The 23,842-nt window shown below is 36.4% G+C and overlaps 1 protein-coding gene across 3 annotated transcripts; it reads left to right on the top strand.

Annotated features, from left to right (window-relative positions):
* Positions 1–587: 587 nt before the first annotated feature.
* Positions 588–23,443, top strand: LOC131161599 (uncharacterized). 3 transcript variants are annotated; one of them, XM_058117463.1, is made up of 4 exons: positions 588–925; positions 18,116–18,184; positions 18,689–18,898; positions 22,902–23,443. In XM_058117463.1, exons 1-3 carry the CDS (start codon positions 755–757, stop codon positions 18,896–18,898), a joined length of 450 nt encoding a protein of 149 aa, XP_057973446.1. In that variant the 5' UTR covers positions 588–754; the 3' UTR covers positions 22,902–23,443. The 3 variants fall into 3 exon arrangements, with proteins under 3 accessions (XP_057973446.1, XP_057973447.1, XP_057973445.1); XM_058117464.1 differs by having other exon boundaries at positions 674–925; positions 22,926–23,443; XM_058117462.1 differs by having other exon boundaries at positions 674–925; positions 22,893–23,443.
* Positions 23,444–23,842: the final 399 nt, after the last annotated feature.

Here is a 23,842-nt window from a genome sequence, read left to right as displayed (position 1 = left end):
AGTTAATTATTTTGATGGTGGGTGGCTGGGTGGTGGTGGGCGGGGGGGTTCATTTTGATTTAAGGGTAGTTATTGGAGGATAATTGCAATGACTTGATTTTTGCCTTTTATTAATATACTTTTACCAATCTTACTTTTATGCCATATCAATCATTGTAGCCATTAAAGTTAGGGAATCAAAGAAATCTCAAGGTGATTGACTTTGACATAATGGACATATATAGGTAGGGATAGATGAATAATTATAAAAAAGGATTGCATCTCTTTTCATACTCTATTTTAATTGCTTTAATATTTGTGTGACTTACTTACATTGTTGGTTTATTTTTTAACTTGGTGTCAAACACATTATTTTTACTGAACCCAATTCACCCCTCTTGGTTACCATTTGGGTCAATTGTTTCCAATAGTGTCACTATGCTTAAGCAAAAGCAAACTCAATACTCGATAATGGTGTTTATTACGATTGGTTCATACCAAATGCATGCATGCATGTGCCCGTGTACTTATTTATTTATTTTATTTCACCTTTCTTAATTTTTCTTATAATTATTTTGTTAAGTACAGGGGAGGATAATTCTTTATATTGATAGTTATTTGTTGAATCTCCTTGGCGTGGGGGAAACATCCATGATCCAGCCATGTCCTCAATGCATTTGTTTCTTGTTTTTTTTTTTAAATCTCACGTGAAATGCACGTGCTGCCTGACTGGTAATAAGAAAAAAAAGGCCGAGACAGGAAGGGGGATGAAGAGATGAGAGGCATCGGTGGGCCGCTACTGTCCATAGGCGATCTGCTGAACGATGTTGGAGACGGTTCCCAAGAAACCCCACTTCTGTCTTCGCCCTCCTCACCTCAATCATCCCCTTCAATTCTCAATTCTAGTCATAGCGCGCGAAAGCTGGATCTCATCCAACTCTTTCAGGTTTTCACTGCTCTTCTTTAATCATTGTTAAATTAATCTTCGCTTTGATTATTTGGTTTCTGAATAATTTCCCGGACAGTTCGTTATTTACGTGGTTAACTTTGCATTGATGATTTGTTTCGCTTTCATCATATGTCATATTTTCACTATTTGCTTGACAGCATGTGTATGTATATATCCTCGGTTTATATTAAATGTTAGAGAACTGATAATATGAGAGAAGTGATTGGGGAACCCATTTTAAGCGATGGGTTGTCATGAGGGGCTCATGTCACTGTAGGAAATGAGCGGGTTGTCATGTGAAACAGAAGATAAAGTGATGATAAAATTGGATCATAGAATTAGAATAATAGAAAATGAAGGAAAACCCCCTCCTTTTCCCAAAATCCCAATTCTTTTACCACAACAAAAAACCAAGTCCACTAGGTGGGGTCGGCTTCATGAATCTTTTTCTCCCAAAATCCCTATTCTATTCATATCTTGTAATGATCAAATTGTTTGATATGGAAAAAGCCTTGTTGTTTTTGGATCAGTTTTCCCAAATCAGGCACCCAGCTAATAATCCTTTGATTCCGTTGGAGACTGATGAAGCCATGAAGGATAACGGGCCTGCACAATTTGCTGATGTTCTTTTTGGTTGGAGAGAATTGTTTGGAAAGAAATTAATAATAGTGAAGAGAAGACCAGAGAAAAGATACTGGAATTTATCCCCTTTATCTGGTCTTTTAAGTAACCTGAGGGAAAAGAAAATTAGCTATTTATAGTCATTTACGTTATATACTTATAAAAGAATCAAGAAAATCAACTAATGAGGGGAGAACCCCTTTGAGCTCCAATGGAGAAAAATAGAGGAAAAGGGCTGCTAGATGGAGAGTTTTGGGTATTAGTTTAAAGTAGTGTTGTAAAATGCTCAAAGCTCCCTTAAGATGCCAAGGTCTCTTACTGTGTGAGGTGCTGTCCTGAGTAAAACGAGCAAATAATTTCAAAATGTTGTAACTATTTTACGCAAAACATCATCTAATTCTTAAATCACTAACAATCACGATAACAAAAAGTTAATCATTGAAGAAAACCGTATCGTCAAATAAGAACTTCAAGTCTAACTGTATAAGCTACATGTCATGAAATGAAGATTATCATTCAAACATAAGTTCATGTAAGTGAAAGTGAAAAAAAAAAAAAAAACAGCTGGACACAGAGAGAGAGGAAAATTGAAGACTTTCCAGAACTCTCTATTTAATACTTAATCCTCTTTTTGTTGTCTTCTTCTACTTCTACATCTTCTTTTTCTTCATTGGAGAATTATTGCAGCACAAGGAAACTGCTGTAGTTTTTTATTTAAGAAAGAGGTTTCTGCTGTAATTGAATCTTTATTGTTTTTCTATTTGAGATGAAAGAATTGTACCCCTAAACCTTGCTTTTTCAAATGGCTATAATGAGGATCAATCTGTAAGTTACAGGAAAAAAGGAAAAAAAAGAGGGAAGTAAATGATGTGAAATCCTTGAGCACCAATTGGTTGGTCCAAGTGCTTGCCTAGGTAGCGCCTGGTTTATATTGCCTTGCTGGATTGAGGGAGGGTTTCTTTATTTGCTTTGCTGTGCCTTAGGGCCTAGGGTGTAGATACCCTAAGTCAGTGCCATTAATTACACTAGTTTAAATAATTCCTAGACTCGATTTTGGAAGCCTATGTTGGATAAAGGCCTTGTACAATTTACTAAAATGGAGAAAAATTCTTGTGCAAAAGTAACTAAGGAAACATGGAGCAAACTGCATGCAATTCTTGGACAATTTTAGGTTCGTTGCTTTCATGGCTTAGCTACTTTCTATGGGTGATTCTTAAGGCATTTTGGCACCATTATGGTTCCCATCACGGATTGTATGTAGAAAGGGTAGTTATGTTGGATCCCTTTAGTTGTTAAAGCTTTACTAGAGATTAAGTAGAAGATGACTAAGGCACTGTATTTACTGCTTAGATATACAAACTTTAGTAGTCTTTGGGGTTGCTTGTTATGCCTTTGGGATCGGGTGAAGGTGGACTTTGGGATACCCTATAACATTTTTTAGTCAAAAGCTCGTAGGTGCTAAACAAAGATATGGCACATATGATAAAGAGTTCTACGTTGTGGTGAGATCCCTCCAACATTAGAGATATTATTTGTTATAAAATAGTTTGTACTCTTTTTTAACCACCTTGTTTTGTGTTCACAAAGTGCTAAGAAAGTTGGTTGGATTTTCTTATGAGTATATCATTGTTCTTAAGCATTGTTTTAGTGTTTAGCATAAGGTTGCTGATGGCCTAAGTAGAGTAGTAGTTCTTCTTCGTATCATATATGCCTAGGTCATCGAGTTTAATCTTTTACGGATGAGCATTCTACCTGGAATTTGGGCTCATCTTTAGGAGGTTGGTGAGGACTTGTAAAGATTTTGTGGATTTATCATCCATGAGGGCTACCTATTTAGGAGTACTAGGCTATGCCTTCCCCACACTCCTTATAGTCGTCTTCCATTGCCATAGTACCTTGGAGATACCTAAGTATGGATTTTGTTCTTTGGCTCCCTAAAACAGCCTAGGGAGATGATTCCATTATTTGTTGTTATTGATAGGTTTTCCTATATGGCACATTTTATCCTATGTAATAAGTCTTATGATGCCTCTCATGTGGCTAAATTGTTTTCTAAAGAGGTGGTCAAATTGCATAGTTTGCCTGCTTTCATAGTGTTTGATAGGGACTTTATGTTATCTAGTTATTTTTTAAAGATACTTTGGAAAATATGTGGGACTCACTTGATGTTTCTTCCACTTGCCACTGTCAAACTGATGGCTAGGCGAAGGTTGAAATTGTAGTCTTGGTGACCTACGTAGGTGTATAGTGGGAGAAAAACAGGGCCATTGGGACTTGGTGCTACCCACTGTTCAATTTGCTTATAATAATTTTGTGAATAGGTCCATATGTAAGAGTTATTTTGATTGTGCATTTGCTTATAAATCCTGTGCACCCGTTGATCATATTCCTTTGAGACTAGATGTCCATATTTTTTAGACGCTAGGGTCCTTTTCCGATCACATCCATGAGTTGCATACTACTAGCATGTGAGTTTAGGAAAAACTTGCCTTGAGTAATATGGATTAAAACTTGCTCCAATTTGCATTGTAGATGTAGAGAATTTAGTGTGGGTGGTTGTGTCATGGTTTGCAGTTGACATGAATGCTATCCTAGAAATTCACTTAAAAGCTCCATATCTTGGCATTGGGCCTTTATCTATCCTTAAGAAATGTGAATCTAATATATATTTGCTTGATTTGCCCACTTTTATGACAACTAGTCTAGTTTTTAATGTGGAGTGTTTGAGACCTTACCGAGGGACCTCTTGTTTTGTGATCTGGTTCTCATGTTGATTTTGCAATTCCTTAGGCTCCTTTCGTTTCTTAGCCATAATACATAGTGGAGTCTATTTTGGATGATGAATTCATGAAGTTGCCTTAGGGTGGCTTTCGATAGTATTTGGTTTGGTGAGGTAATCCCGCTACAAATGCTACATGTCTTATATGTTGTTCATGAGAATGCTCTGGACTCTGGAGTGGTTAGTTGTATTCAAGGTCTTAAATTTCTACAAAATTGTTGAAATTTCCAGTTTCCGTCACCCCGAAATTGGAATGATAGTCGATTCCGTCTTGTATAATTTCCATCGAAATCTCAATGAATCATCCGAAGTTTATTGAAATCTCGAAATATTAACTATGCAATGAAATTTCCTCAGAATTCAAATGAGAGATTTAGGAGTGAAGTGGAATTTATCTCTTAATTTATTTTATTAGTTTTTATCAAGACAAAAGATTATTACAAGTACTTTTGAAATTATATGAAAAAAATAAGCTTACAACAACATTTTATTTAACCATTCATATCTAAATTATCATTATTTGTATAGTAAATAATATTTAAATGATTTATATATTTCATTTATATTAACTAAATATGTTTAATGCACATTATCTTACAAATACGTTTGAGACACATTCTACATTACAACTTTTCCACCTCATACGTACATAGATGTATTTAAACTTACATTATTATGCCTGTTAACCATTTCTAAAGTTTCACTAAGAATTCCATGCTTTACTATTGATTTATGTTATTTTTTTTTTTCAAATCAAAATCGAAATTGACATTGAAATCAAAATTTCCATACTTTTGGAGCTTTTAAATTTGAATCGAAATCAAAATTTAAGGCCTTGGTTGTATTTATAGTCACGCTCTTAGGAGCCTAGTTCCTTTTAGTTGGGGGAGTATGTTGAAGGACCACCTACGTCCTTTAGGCCGCCTATTCTACATACTTTAGGCGTTGAAATAGGAAAATATGGTTTTATTAATTTTCCTTTTGTTGTGTAATTTATTTTAATAATGAGGTTTTTATGTAATTTTTTGTTTTAGTTAGTTGTAAGTATTAATGCTTGGTTTGTGAGTTGCATGAGAGTTACGGATTTGAAATTCAGATTTCCAGTTGGTGCAGCCTCTCCCTCTCTTCTCCTTCTTTCTCCTTCATTCTTCTATCTTCTTCCCCTTCTTCTGTTCTTTCTCTATTTTGTTCCATTATGTTCTATGCCCTGTCCTTAATCCTTTGTTCTGTTCAGCAGCCTCTTTTCTCCTCCTCCTCCTCCTCTTCTCTTCTTCATTCTATATCTTTCCCTTAATTCTCTCTTTCTATGTTTTTGATTTTCTGTTCCTGTTTGACATCAACTCCTTTCCATTCATTATGGGATAATGTTATTCTTGCCTCCTTTTAGGCACACTCTTAATCTCCAAACAGATTGGAGGGTTTTATAGTAAATATATTTTTTGTTGTTTTTAGGAGATGTATTATCCACTGTTCTTTATAACTCTCTCTCTCTCTCTCTCTCTCTCTCTCAAATGATATTATTTTCTAATTTCTTTATAAAAAGGTTAGCATTATCATCAATAACACGAAAAAGGCACTTCCTTTGAGATGATTAAAACACACCAACTAGTCATCAAAAAAGTTAATATTTGTTCAAACTATAGTTGAAGTTTGGAGATGCAGGTCCTTGGATGTCGTTGGGAGAATTGGGAGGCGATGTTGTGTATAAGTAATGTGATGTAGTGACAAGACTGGACAAATGGCAATCCATAGGAGCTAAAGTGTCATGTGGCGGGAGGATGATGTAGAGAGGATGCAAGGTTTTTAGAGATAAGTGGATGGGTTAGAGTGTGTGTCTTTGATAAGAAATGGGAGCCAAGAGAGAGATCCCTTCTATGAGATAAGATAGGGGGTATTCATAATGCTAGCTGGTGAAGCTATTATCCAATGAAAAGGGGGTTAATTGGTCATGGTTATACATAAGGCTTCAGCCAATAGGAGAGAGGATTTACATTACTCAATAGTTTAGTCACGCGTAGCCAAAAAGAACACTAAGGAGATGCCATGTGTCATGTGAGCAACACTTCTGCTAGCCAAGGAAGAGTTAAGGGGATTGGGCCACCCTTAACAGACCTTGGTTTGAGTCCACCAAGCCGAATTTCTCTACAACATCCTGAGACTTGGGATTGATTGATGGACTGTGCCATGTATCCTATGAACATTCTTTTGTGTGCATATAGAGGGTTTGGCTCCCCGCAAAAGTTATAGAATTAAAATGAGTAATTTGTGAACCAAAATTAATATAATATTATGTGGTGGGATTGGGATAAAAGAAGGTCTAAAAAATTCAAACATATATTTAGCACAATCAAATTTACACACCAACATAAAGAAAACATGAAACATAAAAGTATCCTTGCCTGTATGTGCATATGCCTAATACAAATCACATGCAAGACCAATGCTTAAAAACTAATACATATGAGCCTTTCTATAGGTTTATATTGCCTGGCAGATAAGGAAACTAATTTAAAAGGCCTAAATAAACTTAATTACCAGTTGAATAATAATATCCTAGAATGTTGAAAATATGATCCTATTAAGGACACCTCAAATGAAAAAAAAGAAAAGAAAAGAGAATACAATAAAATTGAGAAAGTAAAATAGTTCTTGTTCCCACTCTGCATCATTCTCCCTTAATTAGAAAGAATTGGTCATCAAATTTCAAAAATCTGAAGGAAGTAGAACCTAGACCATGACCACACATGAAGGGGACCAATGTAACGTTAGGACCCCAAAATAAAATCGGATTGTATTATGGAAGCATCTGTTTAGGTGTAGCTGACAAGGTTACTTGAAATGATGAATTCAACCAATTGGCGTTCAGGCTCCCAATCCAGTGCTCGTTCCTGGTGGACCAAAAGGGGCTGGATGGGGAAAATTTGTGCAAGATTTCTGTGCAGTGGTTAGGGTTTTCCGAGAAGGAAAAGATGGTGTTGGTGAAGGTTTAGTTCTTGGAGCTAGGTAGTGTCGGCAGAGAAGAACAGGATCTGTGATAAATGTGACTGCATGATGCAGACACAGCAGCAAGCAATGAAACAGATGCAGCAACAGGCAAAGCAGCAGAAGCAGGTGCAGCAAGTTTGATTGTCCATTGTTGGCTGGGCACATCCATGTGTGAATTAAAGCTTCAATGGCAAAGGCAGCTAGGGTTTCATGGGGGGATGGGAGCGTGGGGGAAGGTTGATGGAGTGGGTCGGAGTTGGGCTGGATTTTGAGTAAACAGGCCATAAGCCCCAATGTCTTAAGTGGTGACCTGGCCCAATTTCCAGCCAATGGAACTTGAATGGAAGCCAGCGTTCCCTTGACCCTAAGAGCAGTTCAGACCTTAACGGGCTTCCTGGCCAGGCCAAAAATTCTAATTATCACAAATAAATTGTGAGCCCACTGCACATTTTTGAGTTGGACTGAGCCTGCCACAGCCAACTCTTAGATGGAGACAGCCCTCCCTGTTTTGCAGAACAGGTTTAACACTTTGTTGCAGGGGATTCCAAGCCTTCCACTATGCAGCACATAGGGATCAGTAGGGTGAATCCAGCAGGGCAGTCTCCAACCAGGGATAGAGCAACTTGGTTCGTTTTGGGAACTAAACTGGTTCTTTTGGGCTTTTGGTTCAAGAGTGTTGATGCCAGGATTGAGGAGTTGCCCTTGATGTTGGCTGAAGGGGTCGCGCGGGGGGTGGGGGCGGGCTTGCACTAAGCATCACGATGGTGGTATGGATGATATACAAAAGTTGGCTGCTGATTTTTTTGGGGGGGCGGGTTGATGGGCGAGATAATTCTTGTGGGAAAACCAGGAAAAATGTAATAAAAAATGCTGGACATACTTTATGCGTTTTAGAAGGGAGATACAAATGTGAGCATGGTTTTACATCATGGTAGCAGGTAGTGTAACGTAATGGTAACGGGTGTAATGAGAAGTGGGAGTAGCGGATGTTACATAAAGGGAAGCGGGTGTATCAGCCGTGAATTTTTTTCAAACACACACAACCTTGTACATATTTGTGTATTTGCAAGTTTTAAGCTTTTGACCCTTCTTAGAAAGAGTTTGTGTATTTTAGATCCTTTTAGTTCAACTAAGTTGTTTGGTAAGGGCAAGAAATTTACATTTGTTTTAAACTACCACTGACAGAAAAGTATGTTCATTGTTCTTATGCGTGATAAATTCTTGTGTGTGATAAATTAATTAATAAAACCAAAACACATTATACACTTCATTAATATATTAGACACATAGGACATACAAATAATACAAATATAATATAGCTAGAAAAGAAAATAAGGTTGAAGTTGGAAAATATAAAACATAAATATCAAATTGCTAATGTTACCAAAATAAAATATTTTCCCAAGAAGTTAGTATTTTCAAATTGTTAATAACTGCATCTCTTGTGAGCAATGTTTAAAAGGCGAAGGCGTAAGGTGAGGTGTTTTACCCTCCGCGAGGTGAGGCGTAAGCCTCAAGGTGTTAAGGCATAAGCCTTTCGGGACTGCTTTTTTTTTTTTTTAAAAATAATTAATAAATAAAATAAATTTATATATAGTATAAAAATGAGAAAACTTTTAGAATAATGGAAAAAAAGAACATAATTCTCAAGTATCATATAGGCCAATTTTAGCTAACAAACCCAAATAATGCATGTTAAAAGGTAAGCATGAGCCATAACATCACAAAATGGACACCATATTCATGCTTTAAAGTTTAAACTCTTAAATAAACATAACAAAAAAGTATAGAAAATTTAAAATTAAAGCATTACGATGTCTCATCATCCAAGATTCTAAGAATCTAAATCTAAATTAACAAAGTTCAACTAGAACTATCAAGCTCTTCATCAAAGTCCTCGCCTTCATCAAGCTTATCTATAGTTGGAGTTCTTCCACTTATAAATTCCCCCTCTCCCGCTTCAAGATCATCGTCTTCCTTAATTGTGACCAATTTTGGCCTCTTGCCTTTGTCTTGAGTGCCTAGATATTTAATAAAGCTATAGGTTAGGACTTAGGAGAAATGGAGAATTATAAAATAATAATTTATTAGATTCAAAAATGACTATTGATATGTACGTACTCAAGTTCTCAAAATAATCACTAGTCTTCCTTTTGCTAGGTATGGAATGCAAGCTACCACAAGCTTGTGTTGCCTAAGTATTATCTCCTTCAAAAGCTACCACTGGCAAAGCTCTAATAGCATCATCTTCGAAGAGATTTTCATCATCAAACCAAGAAGTATCTTTTGGGAGGACAGGTTCTTCCATCTTGGCGATCCACTCATCATCTGAATCTGCTTCCTCCACCAATATTGAATCATAATTTTGTCTTCCTCTTATAGCTCTCTCCCTTAGTTTGGTGTTGTACTTCACATAAACTAGAGTATTCAATCTCTTGTGCTCTAATCTATTCCTTTTTTTTTTTTTTTGTATGAATCTACAATTGAATTTAAGCCATTTAAATTTTTAGATGTTAGAAGATACTTGCATATTTGAGTGAAATGAGAATAACATGGCATTTGTAAGAACTAAGAACCTGCTCAAATGTGCTCCAATTCCTCTCACATCCACCAGCATTGCAAGTCGGGCTAAGAACACGAATAGCAAACTTTGTCAATTTTGGTGTTTTTGTCCCAAAACGCTTTCACCAATTAGCTACAAAAGAAGAAACACATACTTTTAAGTTATAAGAAGAAACAAGGATAGAATACTATTACTAATTAATTAATTTTTATTGAAGTATTATTTTTGCCTGGGCTTCTTAACATTCTAGAGTCAATAGCCACTGTAGTCCCAAATTCCCCTCATGCTTATCAAACAAATCCAATTGGATTCTGCAGGTAGCCTATCCTCATATCCCAACATTCTATCCATGCATTCAAATAATCCTTTCTTCACTTTTTAACAATTAGAGAAGTTCTCCTTATAACGCAATTGGGGATTTAGATAATATCCCGCAGCATGTATAGGGTGATGAAGTATCATCTATTTTTCTCCAAATGAGTCCATACTTCTTGGCATTTCTAGAAAAAATTGCAACAAATTTTTCCTTCGCTGAATCCATCAAATTATAGATAACCCCATGACTGGTCTTTCCTCAGAATCAACTTCCTGTAGAACACACACAAGAGGGACAACACTCTTGATAACATAAGCCACGTGAGGCCAAAAATGTTGGTCAAATTAAACAATTGAGCGAGTCTTTATACCTTCATGCATTTTTGCATATGTAGAAGTGCACCACATCTCCGAAGAGAACATAGATTGAAGGCCTCGCTTTTGCCTATAAAGGCTTTGTAGTGTAAAAAAATGCAGTAGCAAAGCGTGTCACTGCAGGGCGGATGAGTTCTTTGTTGTTGCTGAAATGCTTCCTCATCATTGCAAGTACATAGGATGATTATAAATAAATTTCACAACTTGCTTAGCCTTTAGGATTGTGGTTGCAAGGATCTTCAATTTTGCAATATCCTCCAACATGAGATCCAAACAATGTGCAGCACATGGAGTCCAATGCAGCTTCTCCCTCTTTTCCATAAGCTTCTTTTCACCATTTATCATGTTCTTTGCATGATCAATTATCACCTGCACAACATTCTCCTCACCAACTTCCTCAACCACCTCATCCATATACTAAAACATCAAATCATCATTTTTTTTATAGAATTAGAAGCATCAATGGATTTTAAAAACCATGTACAAGCAGGACTATTCACAAGGAAAATAATCAGGACCCCCATGATAGAACATCCATATTCCTTCCAAGATTTTTTGTGCTCTTTCAACATACCATCCATGTCTTTCACTTCATCTTTGAGGATTCATGACCTCATCTCTTGCATGGATGGAAGCTTGAAACCTGGCCCGTAATTAGCAATACCATCCACCATAACACGCCAATATACATCATCCATCAAACTAAATGGTAGAGCATTGTTGAACACACAACAACCAACTTTCCTACACACTTCATTTCTCTCTTCTTTCTTCTATTTGAGTTTCGAGTGGCTTATTTGGTAAGTGAAGATGCGAACTTATCCATTGGATCTCTAGCCCTAGGATTAAGGCCACCCCCACTCTTTTGTTGCTCAAGATCTCCAATTGATGGAGAAGAAGCACTCTCAATCCCCACTCCTAGGCCCATCCCAATCTCTTCAAGAAGATCATGTTTTTACACTTCTCTTCTTGGAGTTTTTCAAGAGCGATCTTGCATTCATCTCTCATATTTTGAGGAGCTTTTGGGCAAGGTTTCTTTCCCTTCCTTGTACCAGCCAAATGATGTTTAAATCTTGTCACAGTCCCACTGCAAGTTTGATCACAAAATTTGCATCTAATATATTTTTTTCCATCAACTTCTTTTATGTATTTCCAAATAAAATCTTTTTTCTGCCCCTTTGATTCTCCTTCAGACATGTTTTTGTTTATTGAACAGGAACAATCAGCAGTTGCAGCAGGAAATATAAAATTTTTTCAGAATTGAGAACTCTTTGTTGGAAATGGGGAAAAGAGCAGCAGAGAAACAGCAGTTTTCAATATTTCATTGTGGACAATTTGGGGAAAAGTAAAAAAACTAAAATAAACAGCAAGGAAAATTGGGGGATAACTAATGAAAATTGAAAAGTGAAAAATTGAAACAGGCTCAACCGGCAGTAACTGACAATTGAAATGTGAAAATTGAAAATTGAAATTGGAACAGCAGCTCTTAAATCAGCAAGGGTTCATTAGCTCCTTCATTGATTTCATTCTTTCAAAATTTTCCAATTTTTCATAATTCATATATCAATATTAAAATTGAAAAGTGAAAAGTGAAAACAATTCAAAAGCAGCAGCAAGTGCAACTCACCTTGACTTTTAGAGTTCAGTTGAGACTTGAGAATGAGATAGATTTGAGACACTGGCAGAGAGTCTCCTGAGACGAACAAGACTGGAGAGTGAGAGAGACTCGAATCAGTTGAAGAAGAGACCTCAGTTGGAGAAGAGGCCTCGAAGCAGAGAGTGACACTCTATGAGATAGGCATACTAGAGGAGGTTGCCAAAGAGAGACGAGGTCATGAGAGGCTCTAGGGGGTCGGGGAGAGAGACGAGAGGCTGTAGGGGATCATCGGAGAGAGACGAGAGGTCTGAAGAGGTTGTCGGAGAGAGACGAGAGGCTGGAGGGAGTCGTCGAAGAGAGACAAAAACTTGGAAGAAAGAAGAGCTCTGCAAGACCTTCAGTCATCAAGAGGGGGGGGGGGGGTTGACGTTTGTCAAGACCTAACTGATCTTTTTATATGTTATTTTTTTTTGAATATTTTTTTTTACATTATTATGTCTGCTCTCAAAAGGCGTATACATCAGCTCCTGAGGCGAATGCATTTGAGGAATTTCGCCTTTTAAGTTACACTTTAATGCGTTTTGTGCCTAAAGTGCATCAAGGCGTGCCTCAGTAATGCCTTTTAAAACACTGCTTGTAAGTCTTTAAAAAATAGTAAATTTTGTAAGCTATCATCCTCATTATAATATTTTCCCCCTCTCGCCAAAAAATATATTAAGAATGATTTATGATTGAAGGGGGATAAGAAAAGTGAGAAGAAAAAGTAAAAAATAAAATAATTTTTTTCTAGTGTAATAGTCCTGTAGCAGTTACATAATGGCTGCAGCAGCCTTTACATAACGGTTGCGGTACGTAATGACTATTATGGTCGTGATTTTTCTTCCCACTGATTTTGCGGTGTGTAAAAATGGTATCGGGAACCCAAAAAACTGTTACATGAGGGTTGCGATCATTATTTAAAACCATGAATGTGACTAGCAAGAGCAAGGAGAAGGAGAAATGGGGTGATGTGTCAAATAATGATGGTGATGATATTAGTGAATTTGCAAAAAGGGGCAGTTTGTTTTTGGATGAGATTTGAGGTCAATGTGGCAATGTTTCTGAATCATTTGATTTACTTGGGGATTTATCACATGTGGCTCCATCTCAAATGGGAGGTTTAGAGGCTACGTTTATAATTGAGGAGGATGGTTTGAGTAGGAGAAACAATGTAAGGGATTTTTCCTGCTCCGGTTGTTTAGGTTGATTACGAGGACTTAGAAGCTCAACAATTGATGGATGAGATGGGTTTGTAGGTTTTTGGTCGTAGTAATGAAGTTCACTTGGATGGAGGTAAAATGAAATTGAAGGGTTAGCATGAATTAGCAAACGTAGTGTCTAGTGAACTATTAGGGCAAGGGCTTAAAGACAGGGTTTCTTGTATGACTTGTTTGTTAGATAATTTTTATATATTTTTAATTTATTTATTATTTCCTTAAGGTTGCTTATCCTCTTTTATGTTATAGTCCCCTTTTCCTCTCTTAATATATCTTCTTTTATTATTAAAAAAATAGTAGCATCTTTAATTACAAAAAGAGGGTGTGGTTTGGGCTCCCAATGTAGTGATTCTGCAATTTAAATGTTGCTTCCTTAGCAACTTAAGCATTTTGGGCTATTGCCTCTTCAATGGGTTGAAGGAAAGGCCTCTTATCTAATTCACAATGATTTGGATCAAAACAAGGGTGCAAAGCATAGTTTTAAGCCTATTAATCCAAGAAACTAGCTTTTCCCTAGCCAATTCAAGCATCGTGTTTTTATTTTATTTTATTTACTTTATTTTAATTTCATTTGGTCCGCTAGGTCTAATTCGGTCTAACAGAACTTATTGAGTCTCATCCTATTTAACTAATCCTATTTGGTTTGATTGAAAAGAGCTTGTTCGATCCTATTCTTTAATATAATAATATTCTCCTTAGATGAAACCAAATGAGAGGTAGGGTTTTCATTGTCACTTTATTGACGTAATAGTTTAATAAGGGCATCAAAATCACCAATAGACAACAAGGTTGAGTAGATAAGTGACATGGGCCGAACACTTCACACCTTGTGAACAGTTTGTGCGACACTAGCTAAAGCACTTTTTCTCAACTAGTAAGCTAGAGCATACTACAGTTTACCACGAGCACATTCACAGCAATTGAATGAAAAGCAACACCTCCATTGACAATGTGTGTTTAGCGAGGAAGGCAAGTAGGCTAAATGCGTTTACAAATGCTGGTGTGTTTTACAAGATTGACGAACATTCATCTTCCCCTAAATAGCTTTATATGATATTTTAACTTTGATGCTAGTAAACATTAAATTAACGAGGGAGTCATACTCCCATTATACACTGAAGCATTGACACACTCGATTAATGAAATCTATACTACTATTTAGATGAGGGTAACCCATTTTATCCACCAAAGACAAGCGATCACAGGCAAGACTAATGCCTTAAACAAACTTGACTCATGACATTCTCCCCCATTTTTATGGTTGACTTCCTCGTAGACTTAGACGCTAGGTGCTCTTCAACTTTGTCCAAGAACAGTTGCAAGTTTTTCATTGGCATCTAACTGATTTCTTCATTTCCAAGGCCTTTCCACCTCACTTTGAACTCATGCCGCTTCTTCCTTGATGATGTGAACTCTCTAATTGGAAGGATGACTTCAACTTTTCTTCTGTTAGGTTGCAGTGTCTTCAGTGATGTTTTGGTTGACTGTCTTCTTGGATCTTTAATTTCGGCATTGAATGGCTTGAGGCAGCTGACATAAGACATAGGATACACTTTCATCTAAGCCGGAGGATCAACCTTGTGAGAGGCCTTCTTGACTTTAGCCAAAATATGGGGACTGGTCCTTCATATTTGCGAAATAGTCTCCTATCTCAACCTCATGGTGACATGATCTATTCTAATGGAGCTTAACAAGCACCAAACCATCCACGTTGAAGTGTAATAGTCTTCTCCTTTGATCTGCACATTTCTTCATCAGCTTGGAAGCTTTCTCTAGGTACGCTTGGGTGATCTTTGAATTATGTATCCATTATTTGGTGAAAATGTATGCTCTCAGACTCTTTCCTCTGTACGACTTACTCACTGTGTGAGGTAACTCTAACAAGCTTAAAAGTACCCTTGTTGGTTTTTGAGCTCTTTTGCGTGCTGAAACGAAACTAAGCCACACCGAGTAATTGCAACCAATTATTCTGATTGACAGTGACGAAATGGCTTAAGTACTTCTCTAGTAGACTGTTGAATCTCTCTGTCTATCCATCTATCTGTGGATGGTAGCTCAAAGAGATGTCAAGTTGTGAATCAAAGATTTTGAAAAGTTTTGTTCAAAAGTTGTCTTTGAACCCGAGTCTCAGTCACTGACAATGTCTTGAGGAACACCTCAATATTAACCACATGTTTGAAAAACAAATGGGTTGTCTCCTCTGCCAGCAGTACTTTGGTGTGGGTATGAATGTACCATGCTTTGAAGATTTGTCTAACAACGATTATAGACCCAGCTTCTTCAACCCTTGACAGGTTGCTCATGAAGTCAAGAGAAACACTCTTCCATGCTCTCATTGATACTAGAAGGGGCTCTAGCAGTCCTGCAACCTTCTTTCGCTTCAACTTGTCTTTCTGGCAAGTGAGACAAGTTCGGGCCAGCAGCACCTTTGCTTCAACAATGCCAAAGTGCGATGTCATCCTAGATGGTCTATTCACATAGGTGACATTCTTTCAGCAGTGCCTGTTATTATCTGTCATTAGCAATCCATCCTTTAACTAGAACTGGCGCACTTTACCTTGTTCCACCAACTTCATGAGGTTTTGGGCAATTGGACCTTTGACAAGGTTCTCCTTGATGCGCTCCCACATTGTGCATTGCCATGCCAACTGTACTTACTGCCAAGTGTGTGTTCATTTGTAAGGCTACAAGCTGGGCTTTCCTGCTCAGTGCATCCACGACTTGGTTAATGCACTCGGCCTTGTGTTTAAATAAGAAATCAGACTTCGCCAGGAATTCTTTCCAACAGGCCTATTTGGGTGATAAATTTGGTTATGTAAAGAAGCGATTGACAATCGAGTTATCTATTTTTACTACAAACTTTGACCCAAATAGGTAATGCCGCTACGCAGGGCAACATATCACTGCTAGCATCTCCTTATCTTAAGCTGTGCACTTCTGCTCTGTTTTGTTTAGCTTACACCTCTTGTACACTATAGGATGCCCATCTTTTAACAAGAGTCTAGCAAGGGCACAGGCTGATACCAAAAGATGACTTTGAAGAAAGACTTATGACTGGTTTCCCTGCCACCCAATTTCCTTCCCTTCTATCCTGGCCATCATTTTTCAGCCAATGACAAGTACTTCCATAGGGTGCTATCATTTGCAGGTTAATTGTGTAGGAATCAATGGCAGTTGACAGAACTCCTAATTGCAGCAGTCACATAATTTGTTGAATAGGTTGTTGACTACAGAACATAATCAAAATACTGTACCTCCAATGAACTGATAAGGGTAAAAAATTCAAATTATAGACTCCAAATCAACCCAAATTCGTACCATTCACCAGTCATTAGATAAGGGGAAAATATTTCGAAGTAGAGACTCCAAATCAACCCAAATTTGTACCATTCACCAGTCATTAGACTCATATTGCTGTATGCATCTCTCTCTCTTGCAAAAAAGACGGGAAAATCATCAGTTTAATTCTTTGTGAACACACTGATTGATTGCCATAACTAACAGTGGGCATGGAATATTTGTAAATTTGAGGTTTGATTCTGTATTTTCGGCAAGACTCAGAGTTCACTGCATTCAGCCCCATTCTTTTTCCCCCCCCCCCCCCCCACGCCCTTTTAAATGGATATAAGATTCATAGGTCTGTTCAGTTGTGGAGAAGATGTTCATTTTCCATTAGCAGTTTCCAAAGAATTACAAGAATGACATCTTATTTTCTAGTTTTCCAACATTTATATAGGAAAATTAGAAAGAGTTTGCTATTCATCACAAGAAAACCATCACAAGAAATTTATGTTGCGAAGTTGGAGTAACATCACAAAAATGACACACTGTTTTCTAGTTTCCTAACATTTATATTGCAAAATTGGAAAGAGTTTTGCTATACATTACAAGAAAACCATCACAAGAGATTTTTCAAAGTGATGTGGAATCCTATATGAAAATTTTCACAAGTGAAAATTTCTTATGTGATGAATAGAGTTTTCCAATTGGAAAGCATCTTTTATGTTGGAAAACTTTATTCATCACATACGAAATTTTCACAAGTGAAAATTTTCATATAGGATTCCACATCACTTTGAAAAATCTCTTGTGATGATTAGAGTTTTCCAATTGGAAAGCATCTTTTATGTTGGAAAACTGGAACAAGGTGACTTTTTTGTTGTTTGTTGAAAAAAACGAATTGAAAACCAAAACTATTTTCCACAGCCAAACACTGTAAATCCCGGTGGTCAAAACTTAGCTTTGGAGCCTACTGTGCTCTCTGGTTTCAATTCTAGATTTTGAATTTGTTTGGGCTATCAACCTAAATATGACTAGAATGACTCACACTTGCTGATGAAATTGTTGCCATTTGACTGATTAGATCATAAGTTGAAGTCATTATTTGAATAACAAATGTATACACTTGCAGCTTACTGCATAGTGCATACAATGAGTCAACCTCTGTTAGCAGACAGACATTCATTGGTTCATTTTGGCATATTTTCTAGGATGTTATTAAAAATATGCATAATTCTGTAATGATGTTCGTGTTATTGCTTGCCATTCACAGGTATAAGGTCTCAAAGATTACTTCATTTTCTTCAACAGAGTTTTTCCTGCCATTTTTCTCATTTAATTTAAATAAATATGCTGATTATATTTATTTATTTTACTGACCACTATGTTGGCATCTAATTCAAGCACCTTGCTGTAGGAAAACTATGACCGTTTAAATGAGGCACTGGCTGGTACTGATCACTCATGGACAGCTCTAACACTAAAGGTGATGGATTATATATGGCTATATCTCATATTTGTGGGATACTTACGTGCCTATTATCAATCAGTGTGATCTCCTCTATTTGCTTCAGAAAATGAGCTAGTTGAATTAGATCTGCTGTTAAGCTATTTATTAAAATTCTTATAATCTAATATGCTACGACATGATTATTAAAATCTGTCATAATGTCCAAGGTGGCATGTTATTCTGTTCATTGTAGGGATAGTAGTATTAAAATCTGTCATAATGTTCCAAGGTGATGTGTTATTCTGTTCATGGTAGGGATAGTAGTATTAAAATCTGTCATAATGTCCAAGGTGATGTGTTATTCTGTTCATGGTGGGGATTTACTTTCCTCACTTCTACCATGTAAGGAAACCCGTCTGGTTCCTTAATGCAACATACATCTGTCTAAATTTTGAGGAAATGGCTCTCCTACACCTTTGAATGCTACAAGTTGAGGCATTCTGATTTCTGGCTTTGTTGTTTTTTTGGTGGTTGTCTCAGTTATGTACTGCCCTTGAAACTGCCAGCAGGTTAGTCCAGTCCTCCAACTCAAATGCTACATCACTGCTAGAGAAGGTTGAGGAACTTGAGGGAATTATCAAGACGGGAGATTCTGCTGTAGCTGCTGCCAAAGCCATACATGCCTCTCTAAATTGGAAAGATGGACGGATGGCTGACAATCGAAGTACTGAACAATCAAAGCTTCACTAGGTACAAGTTTGCTGAAGGATTTTAGGAAAATCTTTAAACTTATGTCACTTGTAAGAGATATTTTAGGAAATGATTCTGAAAAAAGAAGCAAGATAACCTTAAAAGGAAAATTAGCATGCCCTTAAAACTTTTTTAGAGCATTATGATTATTTTTTGTTTATGTTTTTTGGTGTATGCGAAAAATCCTGTTTTTTAAAAATCTTTTTTTGATTTCTTGGCGTATGTAAGCAATGATCTAGTAAGTTCTCTAATGTAGTGGTAGAATTAAGATGCAAAGTCTCAGACGATTGTGTTCATATTGTCAAATGTTGGTCAAAATTAGGGTTTATAACGTGTTTGTGTGCAAGGAGCATGCGTTCTTTGCTTCCACTTCAAGAATGAGTTTAGTCATGCCTCTGAATGTCAATTGAACTATGGTTCTTCAAAACAATGAAAAAAGAAAGTTTCCCTTAATAATTTTGGTCCTGGAGCTTTGGAGAGAAATGCAACATAACATAAATTTACGTTATGACCCCCTATGGATTCATAGGGGAGTCTGGTTTTTATGTACAAAAAAGAAAAAAAAAACATTGTTTGAAGAATTTCATATAGAGAACTTGGGATGGAAGAAATTTTGAATGCAACCTTGATTATGGGACGGAGAAGCTTTTCATATATTGTAGGCGGCCTACTGTCTTTACAAGAATCAATGCTCCATTTTGGGTAGGGAGATTATGTTGCCTTCCTCTTTGGGTAGCTTTTCAAACTCCATGCCCAAGTTAAGGACTTGGAAACTCATTGAAGGGTTTGGGGTTTTATCAAATAAGAGCTTGGCCCCAATAAAAGGACGGCAGGAATGTAGGACTGGTGGAGAGAACCTAGAGCATTCATGCCATAGCAGAAGAGCACACAAAGGTAATTATACAGAAACACACCCCTGTAGAGGAAGAGAAGAACTTGCAAGTCAAAAAGACACGTGGAAGCAATAGTAGATGCTGATTTTGGTGCTCTTGCAAAGGCTATCAAATGTGTATGATTTGTGGAATCAAAGATGGCTATCGAGAGAATCTAAGTATTATGAACAAAAGGGAAAAGGTGCCAGTGTTAGATGATGGTGAGTGGTGACCATCTTCTTCTAGCTATAATGACCAGGAGAATGAATCACTATTTATTTATGATTTTGAGGAGAAAAACATCATAAGCCCATGTCACAGATTGATGCGACAAGCAGATAATTCAAGGGCCTCACATGGACCTGCATGCATACTCATCATGTCATCTTGTGATTATCAGTAACAAACAACATTACTCTTTTCGGGAAGATAAGTTACTATGCACTTGCAGAGGACCATGGGAGTAGCAAGTAGCAAATTTAAAGGAAAAGCCATAATTTAAAGAACATGATTTTTGACATTTGGGACACTTTGGAATGTGGTGAGTTTGGGGTTGTGGTGCAGATACAAGAATGGTGTATGCTACTCAACAGGTGTGTGGTTCTTGGGTGGTAAAGCTTACACAGTATGATATTATGGATTGTAATACTGTTGAGCCACTTGCCTAGCTGATTAGATCAATCAGTAAAGTTAGAATGCATCACATGGTTAATGAATTGCCCTTCCAGAAACAAATTGAAGGCGTAGGGGAGGGAACTTCCTTAAAATAGCCATTTCGCCTCTCTTCTTCTCCCTAGAGCACCCATTTCCCTTCCTTTTTATTTATTTATTTATTTATTTTAATGGAGCACATAATCAACAATTTTCCTTGAACAAATGTTGCAAGGTGGTGTACACCTTCCTTGTACATAATTAAATTTCTGAATCCATTTCTCTATTTGAAGACTAGTTTAGGATTTATTTCCCCTCCAAAAAAATTGTGTCGCAACTCCCTCTTTTTTTCCTTTATCCCTTTTGTTTCATTTTTTCTTCCTTAAAACCACATTTTTCCCTACTTTTCCTCCCCCTCTTTTTTGAAGTGCTCTTGGGGTGGCATTCAATGTTGACAAGACTGCTTACTAGCCAATAAAAGGTTTATATGATTGTATAGGGAATCTGGAAGCCATTAGTACACTATGTTCAGTACACATGAATGGAATGGGATAAGAATGGGATAGATTAAAGAATGAAATAGAATGGAGAGTGAAATGGAATGATCGTTCACATTCCCATTATTTGGTGACAAACATAGAATCACATTGGAATGGAATTGATATTCCCATTCTCCATTCCATTCTCACGTTTGGTATAAATAATTAATAATGAAATGGAATGCTCATCAATTTAAAAAACTTAAAATGTACAAATCTAATAAATTTTTTTAAAGAAATTAACTCTTTTAAATATGACTTTTAACTAAAGGACAAAAAATAAAAATAAAAATAAAGCATTCATTTATAATGCATATGTAGAACTTAAAAGATAAAATTAGACAAAGTAAATCCCAATAATTTCATTCTATCAATATCACATGTTTTAAGTGTATACTATGATTATAAAATTCCTGTTCTATTAAGAAGCCCAATAGTTTGTTAAATAAAGCCAACACCCAAAGAACAAAACTAAGAGAGTTCCACTCTCCATCCCATTCTAAAATTCCTATACCGAAAGAGCTCAATCGACTGCTGGGGAAATATCTGCATTAAACCAAAAAATATCATTATAATTTAATCAAAATGCAGATAAATAAACTCAAATTATGCACCAGAAAATTTGCAAAGGCTCCTAGACATGGAAAAATGATTAGTCCTTAGGAATCTGACCACCATGTTGTGAAGGTTACATATTTTATGTGCTTTATAAACCAACTAGTTACATGCTTCGCATAAAAGATATAGATATCATCTATATAATACATCTCAGATGCCAATTTGTGAACATCTGAAGGATTTTTTGGGGCTGGATTAACGGTGTTATTTGTTTCAATTTTTGTGCCAACAACAAATCAAACAGGAAACACAAATGTTTGTGCAATATTTAAAGTAGTATGCAAGCAACCTTGAAGAATAACCGGTGACGTTTGGAGCTCTTGCCAAATGTTATGGTAAGAAGCCAAGTCCAAATTTAAGAACTTGGTAGCAAGGTACGCAGCTCCAGCAGCAATGCCCTGTGGTTTGAACTGAAGCCAAAGTGAACTCCAAAGCCTACCAAAAAAAAAAAAAAAAATACTAAAACTTCAGAAAGGAACATAAAAACAAAGCAATTTTTTACTGTCCAGCATCAACAGAAAAGAGGAATGCATGGTAAAAGAGGTAAACGACAATCTGGAGCAACACTAACATGAGCACGCAATGCTCATACAACTTAATATATTGCCAAATTGCCACAAGCCACAACACCAGCTTCAAAATACTTAAGAAAATCATGTAACAAACTAAAAAGCTTTGACAGTCGACACAATAAAAATTAAGCATTGAGTATAGTGAAAGAAGCAAGCCAAGGCATTTTCCTCTTACCAACTAAAATTCAATATAATGGACAGTATCACTAAAAGATTATGAGTTTTTTCTTTTAGGGTATGTAGGAAATCTCCTAGGCTAAAACAAAAAAAAAAAAAAAAAAAAAAAAAAATGAAAAAAATGGAAAAAAAAAATGATCTGCAGCAGGCCAGCTGCCAATAAATGGCATGGTATCTTGAAATATGTTATGTATATATCACAGCTTATGCAGCAATAATGATTCTTCAAGGCTGAAAAAAAAAAAAAAAGGAAAAAGGAAGAAGAAAAGAAAGCACATTAATGTTGGCTTTATGTCAAACATTCAGACACCCCTCAAACACACTTATGAGACTTGATGATTGTGTTCGATTCCCACAATGACAACTTGAAAATGTATTTCTAGTTTTAGAAATTTCTCCAAAGCTTATTCCAATAGAATATGAATTTACAGGAGAAATGTGTTCTGTATGTACATATTAGATCATGCTTTCTCCATCCTTTATACAATCATATTATTGACCTCAATATATTTTCATTCTATAGAAAATCCTGTCTAAATGTAGATCTTTTTTTCATACTTGCAAGCTTATGTAGATTCAAGTGTTATTATGGGGCCAGACTAGACTGTTTTAGAAAGATGTTCAGAAGTATGGAGGGATTGAATACATAAGATGTACTCCGGAGAATGTGTAACCAGAATATGTACTCCAGACATCATAGTTTTCTGTTCACCAAATAATCCTACTGGTTCTGCTGCAACAAGGGAACAACTGGTCCAACTGGTACAGTTTGCCAAGGAGATAGCCATATGGACCTTTGTTTCTGCTTCAAGATTCTAGTTAATGTGATGCCCATCGCAGTCCATTCCCACGAATATTTTGCAACTAGGGAGTGATGAAAGATGTGAGTGATTCTTGACAATAATTTGTTCTGAACTGATTTGAGCAATATAATTTATCAAGCTATTGCACTTGAGGGTGTAGACTAGGAAGTATGATGTATATATTTTTTTGATATTCCTAAAAAGAAAAAAAAAATAGTTTTCCATTATTTTAATTTTATTGCTTCAGCCGTTTCTCAAACTTAATAAAGCTCTGTTGGAAAGACTCCAATAGAATATGAATTTACAGGAGAAATGTGTTCAATATCTACATATTAGATTGTGCTTTCTCTGTCTTTGATACAGCTGAGAACAATATATATAAAGCAATTTCCTTAACTTTTCTCACTCAAATGAGGATAGTAGTAATAATAATAAAAAAAAACTCCCATTCCAATAGTCAATTTACAGAGGAGATATCCATCCAATGCACATTAAATGAGTTGTTTCCATCTTTGCAATGGTTAAGTGTTAAGTGTCATAGACAAATGGAATTACTGCAATGAAGAAATATTTTCAAAAATTTTAAAGAGATTATGACTTGAATGATGAATGAGGTGAACGACTTCCAACAATGAAATCCATCATACACATGGGCAACATCAGAGAGCTCATGGACCCAAAAAATATATTCCCAAGTTTGTTGCCTATAAAC

The sequence above is a fragment of the Malania oleifera genome, chromosome 8 (assembly GCF_029873635.1).
Source record: "Malania oleifera isolate guangnan ecotype guangnan chromosome 8, ASM2987363v1, whole genome shotgun sequence".
NCBI classification, from domain to species: Eukaryota; Viridiplantae; Streptophyta; class Magnoliopsida; order Santalales; family Ximeniaceae; genus Malania; species Malania oleifera.
Note: the sequence above shows the minus strand (reverse complement) of the source record. Positions and strands in the feature narration are given on the sequence as shown.

Coding starts and splice junctions, on each gene's coding strand:
- LOC131161599 (XM_058117463.1), top strand. CDS start 755: ATGAGAGGCATCGGTGGGCCGCTACTGTCCATAGGCGATCTGCTGAAC. Junction 926..18,115: donor ATCTCATCCAACTCTTTCAG/GTTTTCACTGCT, acceptor ACCTTGCTGTAG/GAAAACTATGACCGTTTAAA. Junction 18,185..18,688: donor GGACAGCTCTAACACTAAAG/GTGATGGATTAT, acceptor TGGTTGTCTCAG/TTATGTACTGCCCTTGAAAC.